Source organism: Oncorhynchus mykiss, chromosome 7 (genome assembly GCF_013265735.2).
Source record: "Oncorhynchus mykiss isolate Arlee chromosome 7, USDA_OmykA_1.1, whole genome shotgun sequence".
In the NCBI taxonomy this organism is placed as follows: domain Eukaryota; kingdom Metazoa; phylum Chordata; class Actinopteri; order Salmoniformes; family Salmonidae; genus Oncorhynchus; species Oncorhynchus mykiss.
This window is the reverse complement of record NC_048571.1, coordinates 5,085,918-5,108,808: the sequence shown is the minus strand read 5'-3', so window position 1 is coordinate 5,108,808 and position 22,891 is coordinate 5,085,918. Positions and strand designations below refer to the sequence as shown.

General features: G+C 46.7%; 1 protein-coding gene across 5 annotated transcripts in view; it reads left to right on the top strand.

Annotated features, from left to right (window-relative positions):
- Positions 1-22,891, top strand: part of LOC110495405 (immunoglobulin-like domain-containing receptor 2) — a 58,096-nt gene that overhangs the window by 14,584 nt on the left and 20,621 nt on the right. For 4 of the 5 annotated variants that reach the window (XM_036982134.1, XM_036982130.1, XM_036982132.1 and 1 more), the window contains exons 3-4: positions 4,369-4,488; positions 19,824-19,886. In XM_036982134.1, the coding sequence (XP_036838029.1) occupies positions 4,369-4,488; positions 19,824-19,886 (183 nt within the window). The remainder of the gene's footprint in view (positions 1-4,368; positions 4,489-19,823; positions 19,887-22,891) is intronic. The other variant, XM_036982133.1, reaches the window with a different exon arrangement.

Sequence of the window (22,891 nt, the reverse complement as noted above, 5' to 3'; positions counted from 1 at the left end):
ATGTTTACATCAATATACACTATACACATCAATATACACTACACACATCAATGTACACATCAATATACACTATACATTTCAATATACACATCAATATACACTACACACATCAATATACGCACCAATATACACTATACACATCAATATACACTATACACATCAATATACACTATACACATCAATATACACATCAATATACACTATACACATACATATACACTACACACATCAATGTACACATCACTATACAATATACACATCAATATACACTATACACATCAATATACACTACACACAACAATATACACTATACACATCATGTTCACATCAATATACACTATACACATCAATATACACTACACACATCAATTTACACATCAATATACACTATACACATCAATATACACATCAATATACACTACACACATACACTATACACACTATACACATCAATATACACTATACACATCAATATACACATCAATATACACTATACACATCAATATACACATCAATATACACTATACACATCAATATACACTACACACATCATGTTCACATCAATACATGAAAAGTTAAACACATTCATCATAGAAAACCAACACATTGTTCAGTAAAAATGTATTTAATCAGCCTTGAGGAACCAATTCACCCACTTTTAGAGAGCCTTGGAGATGATTCCACAAGGTGCAAAACAACTAAAAGCAGATTTGCTAAGTGATCTGCAGAGTGATCTCCAGAGTGATCTCCAGAGTGATCTCCAGAGTGATCTGCAGAGTGATCTGCAGAGTGATCTCCAGAGTGATCTGCAGAGAGATCTCCAGAGTGATCTGCAGAGTGATCTGCAGAGTGATCTCCAGAGTGATCTGCAGAGTGATCTCCAGAGTGATCTCCAGAGTGATCTCCAGAGTGATCTGCAGAGTGATCTGCAGAGTGATCTCCAGAGTGATCTCCAGAGTGATCTCCAGAGTGATCTGCAGAGTGATCTGCAGAGTGATCTCCAGAGTGATCTGCAGAGAGATCTCCAGAGTGATCTGCAGAGTGATCTGCAGAGTGATCTCCAGAGTGATCTGCAGAGTGATCTCCAGAGTGATCTGCAGAGTGATCAGCAGAGTGATCTGCAGAGTGATCTGCAGAGTGATCTGCAGAGTGATCTCCAGAGTGATCTGCAGAGTGATCTCCAGAGTGATCTGCAGAGTGATCTCCAGAGTGATCTCCAGAGTGATCTGCAGAGTGATCTCCAGAGTGATCTGCAGAGTGATCTCCAGAGTGATCTCCAGAGTGATCTCCAGAGTGATCTGCAGAGTGATCCTCCCTGAGACCGGGTCTGGTATCTCATACGTCTTTAAGTTTAACATGGAGGTAAGGTACAGCGGAGGTTTATGCAGAAGGGAAAAGAAGAGTGCAGTGCGTCGATCTACGAGACTTCAAAGAGGCCCAGACGTCTTCCTGATACAGAATGCAGTGACATGTACTGCACCTATTGTCCATAATAAAGTGTAGTGCAGTATTATAACCTGCACCAAATGGGTTCAATACAGTGGCATGTTAATAGATATCCACTAAAACTATTTCCTGGTTGTCCATAGGATTTGAGACTTGCAGTCTCCTAACCCACAGCCCCACCTCCAGCCCGACCCCCAACAGGAAAGGCTGTTCATTATGCTTGTCTCTTCCTGTCCCTTAAATAGGCCTGTTTACATGTCCGCCTCACAATGGACTGACTGGTCTGCTGAAAAACTCCCTCCACAGAGTCCACCCGACCTCTCGCCTCCTTTACTGTTTATCACAACTCCTCCGTGGACTGTGTCAGACACAATGTTCCCTCCTCCTCCCCCTAACTGGCCAAAACAGTTGTCCTTGATGTCCTTGACAGTTGTCCTTGACGATCTTGATATTTATATTCTCAGTTGAAACCCGAGGTGACGTATTTGAGACTTTACATGGGAAGTTAAGGAATGTTGTAAGATAGTTTGACAAAGTGATGTTTAACAGTGATGTTTGGCAGAGTGATGTTTGACAGAGTGATGTTTAACAGAGTGATGTTTGACAGAGTGATGTTTAACAGAGTGATGTGTTAGATGTGATGTTTGACAGAGTGATGTTTGACAGAGTGATGTTTGACAGAGTGATGTTTGACAGAGTGATGTTTAACAGAGTGATGTTTAACAGAGTGATGTTTGACAGAGTGATGTTTAACAGAGTGATGTTTGACAGAGTGATGTTTAACAGAGTGATGTGTTGGATGTGATGTTTAACAGAGTGATGTTTGACAGAGTGATGTGTTAGATGTGCTGTTTAACAGAGTGATGTTTGACAGAGTGATGTGTTAGATATGATGTTTGACAAAGTGATGTTTAACAGAGTGATGTTTGACAGAGTGATGTTTAACAGAGTGATGTTTGACAGAGTGATGTTTAACAGAGTGATGTTTGACAAAGTGATGTTTGACAGAGTGATGTTTAACAGAGTGATGTTTAACAGAGTGGTGTTTAACAGAGTGATGTTTGACAGAGTGATGTGTTAGATGTGCTGTTTAACAGAGTGATGTTTGACAGAGTGATGTGTTAGATATGATGTTTGACAAAGTGATGTTTAACAGAGTGATGTTTGACAGAGTGATGTTTAACAGAGTGATGTTTAACAGAGTGATGTTTGACAGAGTGATGTGTTAGATGTGCTGTTTAACAGAGTGATGTTTGACAGAGTGATGTTTGACAGAGTGATGTTTAACAGAGTGATGTTTGACAAAGTGATGTTTAACAGAGTGATGTTTAACAGAGTGATGTTTGACAGAGTGATGTTTAACAGAGTGATGTTTGACAGAGTGATGTTTGACAGAGTGATGTGTTAGATATGATGTTTGACAAAGTGATGTTTAACAGAGTGATGTTTGACAGAGTGGTGTTTAACAGAGTGATGTTTGACAGAGTGATGTTTGACAGAGTGATGTTTGACAGAGTGATGTTTAACAGAGTGATGTTTGACAAAGTGATGTTTAACAGAGTGATGTTTAACAGAGTGATGTTTGACAGAGTGATGTTTAACAGAGTGATGTTTGACAGAGTGATGTTTAACAGAGTGATGTTTAACAGAGTGATGTTTGATAGAGTGATGTTTAACAGAGTGATGTTTAACAGAGTGATGTTTAACAGAGTGATGTTTGACAGAGTGATGTTTAACAGAGTGATGTTTAACAGAGTGATGTTTAACAGAGTGATGTTTAACAGAGTGATGTTTGATAGAGTGATGTTTAACAGAGTGATGTTTAACAGAGTGATGTTTAACAGAGTGATGTTTGACAGAGTGATGTTTAACAGAGTGATGTTTAACAGAGTGATGTTTGATAGAGTGATGTTTGATAGAGTGATGTTTAACAGAGTGATGTTTGATAGAGTGATGTTTGACAAAGTGATGTTTAACAGAGTGATGTTTAACAGAGTGATGTTTAACAGAGTGATGTTTAACAGAGTGATGTTTGACAGAGTGATGTTTAACAGAGTGATGTTTAACAGAGTGATGTTTAACAGAGTGATGTTTGATAGAGTGATGTTTAACAGAGTGATGTTTAACAGAGTGATGTTTAACAGAGTGATGTTTAACAGAGTGATGTTTAACAGAGTGATGTTTGATAGAGTGATGTTTAACAGAGTGATGTTTAACAGAGTGATGTTTGACAGAGTGATGTGTTAGATGTGCTGTTTAACAGAGTGATGTTTGACAGAGTGATGTTTGACAGAGTGATGTTTAACAGAGTGATGTTTGACAGAGTGATGTTTAACAGAGTGATGTTTGACAGAGTGATGTTTAACAGAGTGATGTTTAACAGAGTGATGTTTGACAGAGTGATGTGTTAGATGTGATGTTTAACAGAGTGATGTTTGACAGAGTGATGTTTGACAGAGTGATGTTTAACAGAGTGATGTTTGACAGAGTGATGTTTAACAGAGTGATGTTTGACAGAGTGATGTTTAACAGAGTGATGTTTAACAGAGTGATGTTTGACAGAGTGATGTGTTAGATGTGCTGTTTAACAGAGTGATGTTTGACAGAGTGATGTTTGACAGAGTGATGTTTAACAGAGTGATGTTTGACAGAGTGATGTTTAACAGAGTGATGTTTGACAGAGTGATGTTTAACAGAGTGATGTTTAACAGAGTGATGTTTGACAGAGTGATGTTTGACAGAGTGATGTTTAACAGAGTGATGTTTAACAGAGTGATGTTTGACAGAGTGATGTTTGACAGAGTGATGTTTAACAGAGTGATGTTTAACAGAGTGATGTTTGACAGAGTGATGTTTAACAGAGTGATGTGATACTTCTTTTCTTTTAATATCTTCTGTCTTCCTCCCCCTCCCTCTCTCCAGAGGCTGACCTGCGTATCGGGGAGCTCCAGTGGGGAGACAGTGGCGTTTACCTGTGTAAGGTGATCATCTCTGACGACCTCGAGGGCAGGAATGAGGCCCCTGTGGAGCTTCTGGTGTTGGGTGAGTCCTCAACTCCCCTTCTCAGCCCTACCCTCTCCTCCCTCCAACCCTCCATTTCTCCACCCCCCCCCCCCCCCCCTCCTCCCCCCTACCCTCATCCCTCCTCACCCCCCTCCTCCCTACCTCTCCCCCCTGGCCCACTCCTCAGGAAGAAAACCACAATTACACAGGAAGTGAAGCCAACCCAGACAGGAAGGGAAAACACTTCATGCAATACTTTACATTTATGACATGAATTAAGGATATGCAAATACAAGTCCATTTAAATATGATTTCTCTAATTTACCCTCAGGCGACATGATTCAAGTTGACATGCAAGTTGATCCAGTTATATAAACCCCCTCATATAGATCTTATATAAACCCCCTCATATAGATCTTATATAAACCCCCTCATATAGACCTTATATAAACCCCCTCATATAGATCTTATATAAACCCCCTCATATAGATCTTATATAAACCCCCTCATATAGACCTTATATAAACCCCCTCATATAGACCTTATATAAACCCCCTCATATAGACCTTATATAAACCCCCTCATATAGACGTTATACAAACCCCCTCATATAGACGTTATATAAACCCCCTCATATAGACCTTATATAAACCCCCTCATATAGATCTTATATAAACCCCCTCATATAGACCTTATATAAACCCCCTCATATAGATCTTATATAAACCCCCTCATATAGACCTTATATAAACCCCCTCATATAGACCTTATATAAACCCCCTCATATAGATCTTATATAAACCCCCTCATATAGATCTTATATAAACCCCCTCATATAGACCTTATATAAACCCCCTCATATAGACCTTATATAAACCCCCTCATATAGACCTTATATAAACCCCCTCATGTAGAAGCAACCAACCATCTACAGTATATCTCTGTCTTGTCACTGGCACCTAACCCCACAAAACGTCCATTCTTCTGGAGTATTTCTGATGTTCTCTCCCAGTCATCTACCACCCTGCCTCTGACCTACTGCCAGGTTGATCTCTCCCAGTCATCTACCACCCTGCCTCTGACCTGCTGTCAGGTTGATCTCTCCCAGTCATCTACCACCCTGCCTCTGACCTGCTGTCAGGTTGATCTCTCCCAGTCATCTACCACCCTGCCTCTGACCTGCTGTCAGGTTGATCTCTCCCAGTCATCTACCACCCTGCCTCTGACCTGCTGTCAGGTTGATCTCTCCCAGTCATCTACCACCCTGCCTCTGACCTGCTGTCAGGTTGATCTCTCCCAGTCTGACATCTACCACCCTGCCTCTGACCTGCTGTCAGGTTGATCTCTCCCAGTCTGACATCTACCACCCTGCCTCTGACCTAGTGTCAGGTTGATCTCTCCCAGTCATCTACCACCCTGCCTCTGACCTGCTGTCAGGTTGATCTCTCCCAGTCTGACATCTACCACCCTGCCTCTGACCTGCTGTCAGGTTGATCTCTCCCAGTCATCTACCACCCTGCCTCTGACCTAGTGTCAGGTTGATCTCTCCCAGTCATCTACCACCCTGCCTCTGACCTACTGCCAGGTTGATCTCTCCCAGTCATCTACCACCCTGCCTCTGACCTACTGCCAGGTTGATCTCTCCCAGTCATCTACCACCCTGCCTCTGACCTACTGCCAGGTTGATCTCTCCCAGTCTGCCATCTACCACCCTGCCTCTGACCTGCTGTCAGGTTGATCTCTCCCAGTCTGACATCTACCACCCTGCCTCTGACCTACTGTCAGGTTGATCTCTCCCAGTCATCTACCACCCTGCCTCTGACCTGCTGTCAGGTTGATCTCTCCCAGTCATCTACCACCCTGCCTCTGACCTGCTGTCAGGTTGATCTCTCCCAGTCTGACATCTACCACCCTGCCTCTGACCTGCTGTCAGGTTGATCTCTCCCAGTCTGACATCTACCACCCTGCCTCTGACCTACTGTCAGGTTGATCTCTCCCAGTCATCTACCACCCTGCCTCTGACCTACTGTCAGGTTGATCTCTCCCAGTCTGACATCTACCACCCTGCCTCTGACCTGCTGTCAGGTTGATCTCTCCCAGTCATCTACCACCCTGCCTCTGACCTAGTGTCAGGTTGATCTCTCCCAGTCATCTACCACCCTGCCTCTGACCTGCTGTCAGGTTGATCTCTCCCAGTCATCTACCACCCTGCCTCTGACCTGCTGTCAGGTTGATCTCTCCCAGTCATCTACCACCCTGCCTCTGACCTACTGTCAGGTTGATCTCTCCCAGTCATCTACCACCCTGCCTCTGACCTACTGTCAGGTTGATCTCTCCCAGTCATCTACCACCCTGCCTCTGACCTGCTGTCAGGTTGATCTCTCCCAGTCATCTACCACCCTGCCTCTGACCTGCTGTCAGGTTGATCTCTCCCAGTCATCTACCACCCTGCCTCTGACCTACTGTCAGGTTGATCTCTCCCAGTCATCTACCACCCTGCCTCTGACCTGCTGTCAGGTTGATCTCTCCCAGTCATCTACCACCCTGCCTCTGACCTGCTGTCAGGTTGATCTCTCCCAGTCATCTACCACCCTGCCTCTGACCTACTGCCAGGTTGCTAGGCAGTAGTCACTCCTGTTATGTAACCAGGCTCCGTTAGTCGTTAGCTAAGGAACATCTATCAATGGGAACAATGCAGCTATCATGAGAACAATAGTGGCCCATCATCTAGTGTAGAGATGTACAGGACTGAGTACTGTTGGGACAGTAGTAGCCCATCATCTAGTGTAGAGATGTACAGGACTGAGTACTGTTGGGACAATAGTAGCCCATCATCTAGTGTAGAGATGTACAGGACTGAGTACTGTTGGGACAATAGTAGCCCATCATCTAGTGTAGAGATGTACAGGACTGAGTACTGTTGGGACAATAGTATCCCATCATCTAGTGTAGAGATGTACAGGACTGAGTACTGTTGGGACAATAGTAGCCCATCATCTAGTGTAGAGATGTACAGGACTGAGTACTGTTAGGACAATAGTATCCCATCATCTAGTGTAGAGATGTACAGGACTGAGTACTGTTGGGACAATAGTAGCCCATCATCTAGTGTAGAGATGTACAGGACTGAGTACTGTTAGGGAGGTGTCTTCTTGACATCCTGCCTGTTGGCTAGTGGGATAGGTCAGTCTGTACCCACTCAGTGTAGTGTGTTGTAATGCTAATGCCTTTCCTGTGATATACTGTCTGTTAGCTGGGAAGGTACAACTTGCTTCCTTAGCATGAAAAGCAAGTGTCTGTTTGAGTGAATCCTGTGTTGGTGTGTGTGTGTGTGTGTGTGTGTGTGTGTGTGTGTGTGTGTGTGTGTGTGTGTGTGTGTGTGTACATGTGTGCATTCATGCGTGTTTACGTAAATTTATGTGTTGTTGCTCAACAATGGCAGCCTCACATCCCTGAGTGCGGTAAATAGCGTCGCCATGGTGACGCTCTGCGGGGCCATGCTGCTTGAGAGGGAGACCTTTTATTTGGCTGGCTGTCTCTCTATAACACACTACAGTCCAGTAGAACCACCCACTCAGCACTAAGTCCAGAGTCTCTATAACACACTACAGTCCAGTAGAACCACCCACTCAGCACTAAGTCCAGAGTCTCTATAACACACTACAGTCCAGTAGAACCACCCACTCAGCGTCCAGAGTCTCTATAACACACTACAGTCCAGTAGAACCACCCACTCAGCACTAAGTCCAGAGTCTCTATAACACACTACAGTCCAGAGTCTCTATAACACACTACAGTCCAGAGTCTCTATAACACACTACAGCCCAGCTACGTGTAGTAGCTCTCACAGAACTACACCATCTCTTTAATCCACAGTGGTCTGTCAGTGGACCATGTTCTCTGTGATGTGTAGTTTCTCTCACAGAACTACACCCTCCCTTTAAACCACAGTGGTCTGTCAGGGGACCATGTCCTCTGTGATGTGTAGTTTCTCTCACAGAACTACACCCTCCCTTTAAACCACAGTGGTCTGTCAGGGGACCATGTCCTCTGTGATGTGTAGTTTCTCTCACAGAACTACATTGAGTAGAAATTGGGTTACCCCACATATTGACCTAGTATAGTATAGTAGGAGCCACTTGTCGGGATTCCCACGGCAACAACCGGGTTTTCCTGTCGGTCAGTAGGCTTGTTAGTGTGTGTTGTATTGTAGGCTTGTTAGTGTGTGTTGTATTGTAGGCTTGTTAGTGTGTGTTGTATTGTAGGCTTGTTAGTGTGTGTTGTATTGTAGGCTTGTTAGTGTGTGTTGTATTGTAGGCTTGTTAGTGTGTGTTGTATTGTAGGCTTGTTAGTGTGTGTTGTATTGTAGGCTTGTTAGTGTGTGTTGTATTGTAGGCTTGTTAATGTGTGTTGTATTGTAGGCTTGTCAGTGTGTGTTGTATTGTAGTCTTGTTAGTGTGTGTTGTATTGTAGGCTTGTAAGGTCAGGTTCTCTGGTTGTGAAGGGGGCAGGAACAGTTTTCTCCACTTTAATAGTCAACACATGGGTCAGAGGTCATGGAAAGAACAAACGTCCAGACTGAGTGAAACAGAAAACCTCTAAAACTCCTCTCTGCTTCATAATGACTGCCAGCCAGTCAGGCAATGGTGCGTTAGCCCAGTACCCAGCAGTGAGGGGAGGAATTCCAGGAGGAACTTCCAGCTAAGCTGCTCTTGATGTGGTCAAAGAGAGTCGGGCCGTCCAGGAGGGCCTTGGAGCTCCTACACCATTAAACCCTCTTCCTGTCTGTCTGATACTTACAACTCACTCTGAGAAAGTTGTTTTGCCTGAACAGGAACAATGTACTGACACGGGTCTGTATCAGGATCCCTGCTTCAAACCACTGGAGGCCAGGACAGAGAGTCTACTTCTCAACACAGGACAGTCTGTCCTGTACCAGCCTGAACAATAGACAGATATGGGCAGCATATTGCCAAGGTTGGTATCAGGATCCCTGCTTCAGACCACTGGAGGCCAGGACAGAGAGTCTACTTCTCAACACAGGACAGTCTGTCCTGTACCAGCCTGAACAATAGACAGATATGGGCAGCATATTGCCAAGGTTGGTATCAGGATCCCTGCTTCAAACCACTGGAGGCCAGGACAGAGAGTCTACTTCTCAACACAGGACAGTCTGTCCTGTACCAGCCTGAACAATAGACAGATATGGGCTGTATATTGCCAAGGTTGGTATCAGGATCCCTGCTTCAAACCACTGGAGGCCAGGACAGAGAGTCTACTTCTCAACACAGGACAGTCTGTCCTGTACCAGCCTGAACAATAGACAGATATGGGCAGCATATTGCCAAGGTTGGTATCAGGATCCCTGCTTCAAACCACTGGAGGCCAGGACAGAGAGTCTACTTCTCAACACAGGACAGTCTGTCCTGTACCAGCCTGAACAATAGACAGATATGGGCTGTATATTGCCAAGGTTGGTATCAGGATCCCTGCTTCAAACCACTGGAGGCCAGGACAGAGAGTCTACTTCTCAACACAGGACAGTCTGTCCTGTACCAGCCTGAACAATAGACAGATATGGGCAGCATATTGCCAAGGTTGGTATCAGGATCCCTGCTTCAGACCACTGGAGGCCAGGACAGAGAGTCTACTTCTCAACACAGGACAGTCTGCCCTGTACCAGCCTGAACAATAGACAGATATGGGCAGCATATTGCCAAGGTTGGTATCAGGATCCCTGCTTCAGACCACTGGAGGCCAGGACAGAGAGTCTACTTCTCAACACAGGACAGTCTGTCCTGTACCAGCCTGAACAATAGACAGATATGGGCAGCATATTGCCAAGGTTGGTATCAGGATCCCTGCTTCAAACCACTGGAGGCCAGGACAGAGAGTCTACTTCTCAACACAGGACAGTCTGTCCTGTACCAGCCTGAACAATAGACAGATATGGGCAGCATATTGCCAAGGTTGGTATCAGGATCCCTGCTTCAAACCACTGGAGGCCAGGACAGAGAGTCTACTTCTCAACACAGGACAGTCTGTCCTGTACCAGCCTGAACAATAGACAGATATGGGCAGCATATTGCCAAGGTTGGTATCAGGATCCCTGCTTCAGACCACTGGAGGCCAGGACAGAGAGTCTACTTCTCAACACAGGACAGTCTGTCCTGTACCAGCCTGAACAATAGACAGATATGGGCAGCATATTGCCAAGGTTGGTATCAGGATCCCTGCTTCAAACCACTGGAGGCCAGGACAGAGAGTCTACTTCTCAACACAGGACAGTCTGTCCTGTACCAGCCTGAACAATAGACAGATATGGGCAGCATATTGCCAAGGTTGGTATCAGGATCCCTGCTTCAAACCACTGGAGGCCAGGACAGAGAGTCTACTTCTCAACACAGGACAGTCTGTCCTGTACCAGCCTGAACAATAGACAGATATGGGCAGCATATTGCCAAGGTTGGTATCAGGATCCCTGCTTCAAACCACTGGAGGCCAGGACAGAGAGTCTACTTCTCAACACAGGACAGTCTGTCCTGTACCAGCCTGAACAATAGACAGATATGGGCTGTATATTGCCAAGGTTGGTATCAGGATCCCTGCTTCAAACCACTGGAGGCCAGGACAGAGAGTCTACTTCTCAACACAGGACAGTCTGTCCTGTACCAGCCTGAACAATAGACAGATATGGGCTGTATATTGCCAAGGTTGGTATCATGATCCCTGCTTCAAACCACTGGAGGCCAGGACAGAGAGTCTACTTCTCAACACAGGACAGTCTGTCCTGTACCAGCCTGAACAATAGACAGATATGGGCTGTATATTGCCAAGGTTGGTATCAGGATCCCTGCTTCAGACCACTGGAGGCCAGGACAGAGAGTCTACTTCTCAACACAGGACAGTCTGTCCTGTACCAGCCTGAACAATAGACAGATATGGGCTGTATATTGCCAAGGTTGGTATCAGGATCCCTGCTTCAGACCACTGGAGGCCAGGACAGAGAGTCTACTTCTCAACACAGGACAGTCTGTCCTGTACCAGCCTGAACAATAGACAGATATGGGCAGCATATTGCCAAGGTTGGTATCAGGATCCCTGCTTCAAACCACTGGAGGCCAGGACAGAGAGTCTACTTCTCAACACAGGACAGTCTGTCCTGTACCAGCCTGAACAATAGACAGACATGGGCTGTATATTGCCAAGGTTGGTATCAGGATCCCTGCTTCAAACCACTGGAGGCCAGGACAGAGAGTCTACTTCTCAACACAGGACAGTCTGTCCTGTACCAGCCTGAACAATAGACAGATATGGGCTGTATATTGCCAAGGTTGGTATCATGATCCCTGCTTCAAACCACTGGAGGCCAGGACAGAGAGTCTACTTCTCAACACAGGACAGTCTGTCCTGTACCAGCCTGAACAATAGACAGATATGGGCTGTATATTGCCAAGGTTGGTATCAGGATCCCTGCTTCAGACCACTGGAGGCCAGGACAGAGAGTCTACTTCTCAACACAGGACAGTCTGTCCTGTACCAGCCTGAACAATAGACAGATATGGGCTGTATATTGCCAAGGTTGGTATCAGGATCCCTGCTTCAGACCACTGGAGGCCAGGACAGAGAGTCTACTTCTCAACACAGGACAGTCTGTCCTGTACCAGCCTGAACAATAGACAGATATGGGCAGCATATTGCCAAGGTTGGTATCAGGATCCCTGCTTCAAACCACTGGAGGCCAGGACAGAGAGTCTACTTCTCAACACAGGACAGTCTGTCCTGTACCAGCCTGAACAATAGACAGATATGGGCAGCATATTGCCAAGGTTGGTATCAGGATCCCTGCTTCAAACCACTGGAGGCCAGGACAGAGAGTCTACTTCTCAACACAGGACAGTCTGTCCTGTACCAGCCTGAACAATAGACAGATATGGGCAGCATATTGCCAAGGTTGGTATCAGGATCCCTGCTTCAAACCACTGGAGGCCAGGACAGAGAGTCTACTTCTCAACACAGGACAGTCTGTCCTGTACCAGCCTGAACAATAGACAGATATGGGCTGTATATTGCCAAGGTTGGTATCAGGATCCCTGCTTCAAACCACTGGAGGCCAGGACAGAGAGTCTACTTCTCAACACAGGACAGTCTGTCCTGTACCAGCCTGAACAATAGACAGATATGGGCAGCATATTGCCAAGGTTGGTATCAGGATCCCTGCTTCAAACCACTGGAGGCCAGGACAGAGAGTCTACTTCTCAACACAGGACAGTCTGTCCTGTACCAGCCTGAACAATAGACAGATATGGGCAGCATATTGCCAAGGTTGGTATCAGGATCCCTGCTTCAGACCACTGGAGGCCAGGACAGAGAGTCTACTTCTCAACACAGGACAGTCTGTCCTGTACCAGCCTGAACAATAGACAGATATGGGCAGCATATTGCCAAGGTTGGTATCAGGATCCCTGCTTCAGACCACTGGAGGCCAGGATAGAGAGTCTACTTCTCAACACAGGACAGTCTGTCCTGTACCAGCCTGAACAATAGACAGATATGGGCAGCATATTGCCAAGGTTGGTATCAGGATCCCTGCTTCAAACCACTGGAGGCCAGGACAGAGAGTCTACTTCTCAACACAGGACAGTCTGTCCTGTACCAGCCTGAACAATAGACAGATATGGGCAGCATATTGCCAAGGTTGGTATCATGATCCCTGCTTCAAACCACTGGAGGCCAGGACAGAGAGTCTACTTCTCAACACAGGACAGTCTGTCCTGTACCAGCCTGAACAATAGACAGATATGGGCTGTATATTGCCAAGGTTGGTATCAGGATCCCTGCTTCAAACCACTGGAGGCCAGGACAGAGAGTCTACTTCTCAACACAGGACAGTCTGTCCTGTACCAGCCTGAACAATAGACAGATATGGGCTGTATATTGCCAAGGTTGGTATCAGGATCCCTGCTTCAAACCACTGGAGGCCAGGACAGAGAGTCTACTTCTCAACACAGGACAGTCTGTCCTGTACCAGCCTGAACAATAGACAGATATGGGCAGCATATTGCCAAGGTTGGTATCAGGATCCCTGCTTCAAACCACTGGAGGCCAGGACAGAGAGTCTACTTCTCAACACAGGACAGTCTGTCCTGTACCAGCCTGAACAATAGACAGATATGGGCAGCATATTGCCAAGGTTGGTATCAGGATCCCTGCTTCAGACCACTGGAGGCCAGGACAGAGAGTCTACTTCTCAACACAGGACAGTCTGTCCTGTACCAGCCTGAACAATAGACAGATATGGGCAGCATATTGCCAAGGTTGGTATCAGGATCCCTGCTTCAGACCACTGGAGGCCAGGATAGAGAGTCTACTTCTCAACACAGGACAGTCTGTCCTGTACCAGCCTGAACAATAGACAGATATGGGCAGCATATTGCCAAGGTTGGTATCAGGATCCCTGCTTCAAACCACTGGAGGCCAGGACAGAGAGTCTACTTCTCAACACAGGACAGTCTGTCCTGTACCAGCCTGAACAATAGACAGATATGGGCAGCATATTGCCAAGGTTGGTATCATGATCCCTGCTTCAAACCACTGGAGGCCAGGACAGAGAGTCTACTTCTCAACACAGGACAGTCTGTCCTGTACCAGCCTGAACAATAGACAGATATGGGCTGTATATTGCCAAGGTTGGTATCAGGATCCCTGCTTCAAACCACTGGAGGCCAGGACAGAGAGTCTACTTCTCAACACAGGACAGTCTGTCCTGTACCAGCCTGAACAATAGACAGATATGGGCAGCATATTGCCAAGGTTGGTATCAGGATCCCTGCTTCAAACCACTGGAGGCCAGGACAGAGAGTCTACTTCTCAACACAGGACAGTCTGTCCTGTACCAGCCTGAACAATAGACAGATATGGGCAGCATATTGCCAAGGTTGGTATCAGGATCCCTGCTTCAGACCACTGGAGGCCAGGACAGAGAGTCTACTTCTCAACACAGGACAGTCTGTCCTGTACCAGCCTGAACAATAGACAGATATGGGCAGCATATTGCCAAGGTTGGTATCAGGATCCCTGCTTCAGACCACTGGAGGCCAGGACAGAGAGTCTACTTCTCAACACAGGACAGTCTGTCCTGTACCAGCCTGAACAATAGACAGATATGGGCAGCATATTGCCAAGGTTGGTATCAGGATCCCTGCTTCAAACCACTGGAGGCCAGGACAGAGAGTCTACTTCTCAACACAGGACAGTCTGTCCTGTACCGGCCTGAACAATAGACAGATATGGGCAGCATATTGCCAAGGTTGGTATCAGGATCCCTGCTTCAGACCACTGGAGGCCAGGACAGAGAGTCTACTTCTCAACACAGGACAGTCTGTCCTGTACCAGCCTGAACAATAGACAGATATGGGCAGCATATTGCCAAGGTTGGTATCAGGATCCCTGCTTCAGACCACTGGAGGCCAGGACAGAGAGTCTACTTCTCAACACAGGACAGTCTGTCCTGTACCAGCCTGAACAATAGACAGATATGGGCAGCATATTGCCAAGGTTGGTATCAGGATCCCTGCTTCAAACCACTGGAGGCCAGGACAGAGAGTCTACTTCTCAACACAGGACAGTCTGTCCTGTACCAGCCTGAACAATAGACAGATATGGGCAGCATATTGCCAAGGTTGGTATCAGGATCCCTGCTTCAAACCACTGGAGGCCAGGACAGAGAGTCTACTTCTCAACACAGGACAGTCTGTCCTGTACCAGCCTGAACAATAGACAGATATGGGCAGCATATTGCCAAGGTTGGTATCAGGATCCCTGCTTCAGACCACTGGAGGCCAGGACAGAGAGTCTACTTCTCAACACAGGACAGTCTGTCCTGTACCAGCCTGAACAATAGACAGATATGGGCAGCATATTGCCAAGGTTGGTATCAGGATCCCTGCTTCAGACCACTGGAGGCCAGGACAGAGAGTCTACTTCTCAACACAGGACAGTCTGTCCTGTACCAGCCTGAACAATAGACAGATATGGGCAGCATATTGCCAAGGTTGGTATCAGGATCCCTGCTTCAAACCACTGGAGGCCAGGACAGAGAGTCTACTTCTCAACACAGGACAGTCTGTCCTGTACCAGCCTGAACAATAGACAGATATGGGCAGCATATTGCCAAGGTTGGTATCAGGATCCCTGCTTCAGACCACTGGAGGCCAGGACAGAGAGTCTACTTCTCAACACAGGACAGTCTGTCCTGTACCAGCCTGAACAATAGACAGATATGGGCAGCATATTGCCAAGGTTGGTATCAGGATCCCTGCTTCAGACCACTGGAGGCCAGGAGAGAGAGTCTACTTCTCAACACAGGACAGTCTGTCCTGTACCAGCCTGAACAATAGACAGATATGGGCAGCATATTGCCAAGGTTGGTATCAGGATCCCTGCTTCAAACCACTGGAGGCCAGGACAGAGAGTCTACTTCTCAACACAGGACAGTCTGTCCTGTACCAGCCTGAACAATAGACAGATATGGGCTGTATATTGCCAAGGTTGGTATCAGGATCCCTGCTTCAGACCACTGGAGGCCAGGACAGAGAGTCTACTTCTCAACACAGGACAGTCTGTCCTGTACCAGCCTGAACAATAGACAGATATGGGCTGTATATTGCCAAGGTTGGTATCAGGATCCCTGCTTCAGACCACTGGAGGCCACAGGAGAAACATTGTGCTCCTTTGGGGTAATAGAAACATAGGTCTGCACACTTCAACAAACAAACAGGGTTGTATTCCCTCAGGCAGGGTCCAACCCCAGGCAGGGTCCAACCCCAGGCAGGGTCCAACCCCAGGCAGGGTCCTACCCCAGGCAGGGTCCAACCCCAGGCAGGGTCCAACCCCAGGCAGGGTCCAACCCCAGGCAGGGTCCAACCCCAGGCAGGGTCCAACCCCAGGCAGGGTCCAACCCAGGCAGGGTCCAACCCCAGGCAGGGTCCAACCCAGGCAGGGTCCAACCCAGTTAGGGTCCAACCCCAGGCAGGGTCCAACCCCAGGCAGGGTCCAACCCAGGCAGGGTCCAACCCAGGCAGGGTCCAACCCCAGGCAGGGTCCAACCCCAGGCAGGGTCCAACCCCAGGCAGGGTCCAACCTAGGCAGGGTCCAACCCAGGCAGGGTCCAACCCCAGGCAGGGTCCAACCCCAGGCAGGGTCCAACCCAGGCAGGGTCCAACCCCAGGCAGGGTCCAACCCAGGCAGGGTCCAACCCCAGGCAGGGTCCAACCCCAGGCAGGGTCCAACCCCAGGCAGGGTGCAACCCCAGGCAGGGTCCAACCCCAGGCAGGGTCTTACCCCAGGCAGGGTCCAACCCCAGGCAGGGTCCAACCCAGGCAGGGTCCAACCCCAGGCAGGGTCTTACCCCAGGCAGGGTCCAACCCCAGGCAGGGTCCAACCCCAGGCAGGGTCTTACCCCAGGCAGGGTCCAACCCCAGGCAGGGTCCAACCTAGGCAGGGTCCAACCCCAGGCAGGGTCCAACCCCAGGCAGGGTCCAACCTAGGCAGCTATAGTAGGAGCATGTCAAGATGTATAGGTCAGGTTAATACAGGCTCTCATAGGAGGCTGAGCACACTTACAGCATTACAGTACTAATAACCTTCTGAATACCTTCTGTGTCTGACATCAACATGAGGGGATTGAAGTCCTTTCTACGACACTCCAGGTTCGTATCCTTCTTTGAAAAAGTATTGCTTCACCTGCTACATTTCTAGTAGTGTGACAGGGACTCTGGTGTCAGCATGGTAGCAGCCAAGATACAATGGACTCCCTGTGTGTATGTTACATGTGTATCTCTATGGTTACTGTACAACATTCCAACACACTGCCAAGATCAAACAACCACATTATGGGGGGAAGTAAATGGTCTTCCCTAATCTCTCTCTCCATCCCCCTTTCTCTCTATTCCTCTCTCCCCTCTCACCCTCACTCTCCATCCCCCATGTCTCTCTCTTCCTCTTTCCCTCTCTCACCCTCACTCTCCATCCCCCATTTCTCTCTCTTTCCCTCTCCCCTCTCACCCTCACCCTCACTCTCCATCCCCCATTTCTCTCTCTTTCCCTCTCCCCTCTCACCCTCACCCTCACTCTCACCCTCACTCTCCATCCCCCTTTCTCTCTTCCTCTTTCCCTCTCTCCCTTTCTCACCCTCACTCTCCATCCCCATTTCTCTCTTCCTATTTCCCTCTTTCACCCTCACTCTCCATCCCCCATTTCTCTCTCTTCCTCTTTCCCTCTCTCCCTTTCTCACCCTCACTCTCCATCCCCCATTTCTCTCTCTTCCTCTTTCCCTCTTTCACCCTCACTCTCCATCCCCCATTTCTCTCTCTTCCTCTTTCCCTCTTTCACCCTCACTCTCCATCCCCCTTACGCTCTCTTCATCTCTCCCCTCTCACCCTCACCCTCACTCTCCATCCCCCTTTCTCTCTCTTCCTCTCTCCCCTCTCACCCTCACCCTCACTCTCCATCCCCCATTTCCCTCTCTTCCTCTTTCCCTCTCTGACCCTCACTCTCCATCCCCCATTTCTCTCTCTTCCTCTTTCCCTCTCTGACCCTCACTCTCCATCCACCATTTCTCTCTCTTCCTCTTTCACTCTCTCACCCTCACTCTCCATCCCCCCATTTCTCTCTATTCCTCTCTCCCCTCTCACCCTCACTCTCCATCCCCCATGTCTCTCTCTTCCTCTTTCCCTCTCTCACCCTCACCCTCACTCTCCATCCCCCATTTCTCTCTCTTCCTCTTTCCATCTCTCACCCTCACCCTCACTCTCCATCCCCCATTTCTCTCTATTCCTCTCTCCCCTCTCACCCTCACTCTCCATCCCCCATGTCTCTCTCTTCCTCTTTCCCTCTCTCACCCTCACCCTCACTCTCCATCCCCCATTTCTCTCTCTTCCTCTTTCCATCTCTCACCCTCACCCTCACTCTCCATCCCCCATTTCTCTCTCTTCCTCTTTCCCTCTCTCACCCTCACTTTCCATCCCCCATTTCTCTCTCTTCCTCTTTCCCTCTTTCACCCTCACTCTCCATCCCCCATTTCTCTCTCTTCCTCTTTCCCTCTCTCACCCTCACCCTCACCCTCACCCTCACTCTCCATCCCCCATTTCTCTCTCTTCCTCTTTCCCTCTCTCACCCTCACTCTCATCCCCCATTTCTCTCTCTTCCTCTTTCCCTCTCTCACCCTCACTCTCCATCCCCCATTTCTCTCTCTTCCTCTCTCCCCTCTCACCCTCACCCTCACTCTCCATCCCCCATTTCTCTCTCTCTCTCTCTCTCCCTCTCTCTCTCTCTATCCTTCTCTCTCTCTCTCTCTCTATACCCCCCCTCTTTCTCTCTTCTCTTCTCTCCCCCCCACCCCCACCCCCTCTCTCTCTCTATCCTTCGCTCTCTCTCTCTCTCTATCCACCCCCCCCCCCCTCTCTCTCTCGTACCAGCCTGTGCCACATTATAACACATTTGTGTGAGCGTGGCTAACCTTTTTTTTTGCAGAGTTGTATATGAAGTTGAAATATGAAGTAACTTTAGTGACTCACATCACCAGAGAGGGAAACAGTAAGAGACAGAGAGAACCTGTTATTGTAACACAGAGCTGCTGTTAGTGAGTTCACTGCCTGTGTATTTGTGACATCACTGTGATGCCACTGGTAATATCATCAACTCATTTGTCTACAGACTGACTGGAAGCTCCCCAATCAATCCACTGCAGATAAAGTGAAGCAGCACCAGGTTCAGTCAGTCTGTTTGAGTCAGGCTGTATTTCAAGGACATGTGGGGTGAAGGAAACACAGTCATATTTCTCTACATCATTGCTTTTCAACAAAACCATATCAGTGACAACCACATTTAGACTAAAAGTGGCATATTCTGCAGGCTGGCATGTCCACCTTCATGACTCTTATATTGTCCAAATTTCTGCAGGCTGGCATGTCCACCTTCTTGGCTCCTCTATTTTCCAAATCTCTGTCTGCTGGCATGTCCACCTTCATGACTCTTATATTCTCCAAATCTCTGTCTGCTGGCATGTCCACCTTCTTGGCTCTTCGATTGTCCAAATCTCTGCCTGCTGTTGCCTCCTGTACTTCATTCTCCCTGACCTTTCCCATGACCCCTGACAATTCCTTTTTTAATTCAGTCGATTCAAGAAGTAAACTGAAATTCCAATTCCCCTCAATACTTAAAAAAAAGTGGAATAAGAATGTTGGTCCTGAATTGAAATGGAATTGACCCTAACCCTGCTACTCCCCTGTCTTCTGACCTCTCCTGCCCTCTGTCCTGTCTTGCCCTGCTCTGTCCTATCCTGTCCTTCACCTCTGCTCTTCTCCTCTCTCCAGGTAAGACAGGTACAGGTGTGTCAGATGATCTCCTGCCTGACTTTGATGTGAAGATTATGCCAGGTAGGTAGGGGCGTGTCCTCCTCACCTGTGTCTGTCTGTCTCTTCTTTTCACTCATTAACACAAAACTATTGCTTCTTCACTGCCCAATCAGCCTCATGTTGTTCTTTAGTAATCCAATCAGTTATCTTATTACAAATCAAACAAATTATTATGGTCAGTTTACTGTTGAACAATGAGAGAGAGAGCGAGAGAGACAGAAAGAGACAAACCAGAGAGAGTGAGACCAGAGAGATAGGAAGAAAGAGAGAGAGACAGACCAGAGAGATAGGAAGAGAGAGAGCGAGACCAGAGAGATAGGAAGAAAGAGAGAGAGACAGACCAGAGAGAGACAGACCAGAGAGATAGGAAGAGAGAGAGACAGACCAGAGAGATAGGAAGAGAGAGAGACAGACCAGAGAGAGCGAGATCAGAGAGATAGGAAGAAAGAGAGAGAGACAGACCAGAGAGAGACAGACCAGAGAGATAGGAAGAAAGAGAGAGAGACAGACCAGAGAGAGACAGACCAGAGAGATAGGAAGAAAGAGAGAGACTTGTGGTGTCTGACCCAGCCCAAAGGAAGTCCATCATTAGGGATTGTTATTGTGAGTAACATAATGATAGTGAGAGAGTTTACAGGATGGTTGAACTGGACATTACAGAGTAATGATGTTTACAGGATGGTTGAACTGGACATTACAGAGTAATGATGTTTACAGGATGGTTGAACTGGACATTATGGAGTAATGATGTTTACAGGATGGTTGAACAGGACATTATGGAGTAATGATGTTTACAGGATGGTTGAACTGGACATTATGGAGTAATGATGTTTACAGGATGGTTGAACTGGACATTATGGAGTAATGATGTTTACAGGATGGTTGAACTGGACATTACGGAGTAATGATGTTTACAGGATTTACAGGATGGTTGAAATGGACATTATGGAGTAATGATGTTTACAGGATGGTTGAAATGGACATTATGGAGTAATGATGTTTACAGGATGGTTGAACGGGACATTACGTGATAATGATGTTTACAGGATGGTTGAACAGGACATTATGGAGTAATGATGTTTACAGGATGGTTGAACTGGACATTATGAAGTAATGATGTTTACAGGATGGTTGAACGGGACATTATGGAGTAATGATGTTTACAGGATGGCTGAACTGGACATTATGGAGTAATGATGTTTACAGGGTTTACAGGATGGTTGAACTGGACATTACGGAGTAATGATGTTTACAGGGTTTACAGGATGGTTGAACTGGACATTACGGAGTAATGATGTTTACAGGATGGTTGAACGGGACATTACGGAGTAATGATGTTTACAGGGTGGTTGAACTGGACATTACAGAGTAATGATGTTTACAGGATGGTTGAACTGGACATTATGGAGTAATGATGTTTACAGGATGGTTGAACTGGACATTACGGAGTAATGATGTTTACAGGATGGTTGAACTGGACATTATGGAGTAATGATGTTTACAGGGTTTACAGGATGGTTGAACTGGACATTACGGAGTAATGATGTTTACAGGATGGTTGAACAGGACATTATGGAGTAATGATGTTTACAGGATGGTTGAACTGGACATTATGGAGTAATGATGTTTACAGGATGGTTGAACGGGACATTACGGAGTAATGATGTTTACAGGATGGTTGAACGGGACATTACGTGGTAATGATGTTTACAGGATGGTTGAACAGGACATTATGGAGTAATGATGTTTACAGGATGGTTGAGCTTAACATTATGGAGTAATGATGTTTACAGGATGGTTGAACGGGACATTACGGAGTAATGATGTTTACAGGATGGTTGAACGGGACATTATGGAGTAATGATGTTTACAGGATGGTTGAACTGGACATTATGAAGTAATGATGTTTACAGGATGGTTGAACGGGACATTATGGAGTAATGATGTTTACAGGATGGTTGAACTGGACATTATGGAGTAATGATGTTTACAGGGTTTACAGGATGGTTGAACTGGACATTACGGAGTAATGATGTTTACAGGATGGTTGAACTGGACATTATGGAGTAATGATGTTTAGAGGGTTTACAGGATGGTTGAATGGGACATTACGGAGTAATGATGTTTACAGGGTGGTTGAACTGGACATTACAGAGTAATGATGTTTACAGGATGGTTGAACTGGACATTATGGAGTAATGATGTTTACAGGGTTTACAGGATGGTTGAACTGGACATTACGGAGTAATGATGTTTACAGGATGGTTGAACTGGACATTATGGAGTAATGATGTTTACAGGATGGTTGAACGGGACATTACGGAGTAATGATGTTTACAGGATGGTTGAACTGGACATTATGGAGTAATGATGTTTACAGGATGGTTGAACTGGACATTACGGAGTAATGATGTTTACAGGGTGGTTGAACTGGACATTATGGAGTAATGATGTTTACAGGGTGGTTGAACTGGACATTATGGAGTAATGATGTTTACAGGGTTTACAGGATGGTTGAACTGGACATTATGGAGTAATGATGTTTACAGGGTTTACAGGATGGTTGAACTGGACATTACAGAGTAATGATGTTTACAGGATGGTTGAACTGGACATTATGGAGTAATGATGTTTACAGGGTTTACAGGATGGTTGAACTGGACATTATGGAGTAATGATGTTTACAGGGTTTACAGGATGGTTGAACTGGACATTATGGAGTAATGATGTTTACAGGGTTTACAGGATGGTTGAACTGGACATTACAGAGTAATGATGTTTACAGGATGGTTGAACTGGACATTATGGAGTAATGATGTTTACAGGGTGGTTGAACTGGACATTATGGAGTAATGATGTTTAGAGGGTTTACAGGATGGTTGAACTGGAGATTATGGAGTAATGATGTTTACAGGATGGTTGAACAGGACATTATGGAGTAATGATGTTTACCGGGTTTACAGGATGGTTGAACTGGACATTATGGAGTAATGATGTTTACAGGATGGTTGAACTGGACATTATGG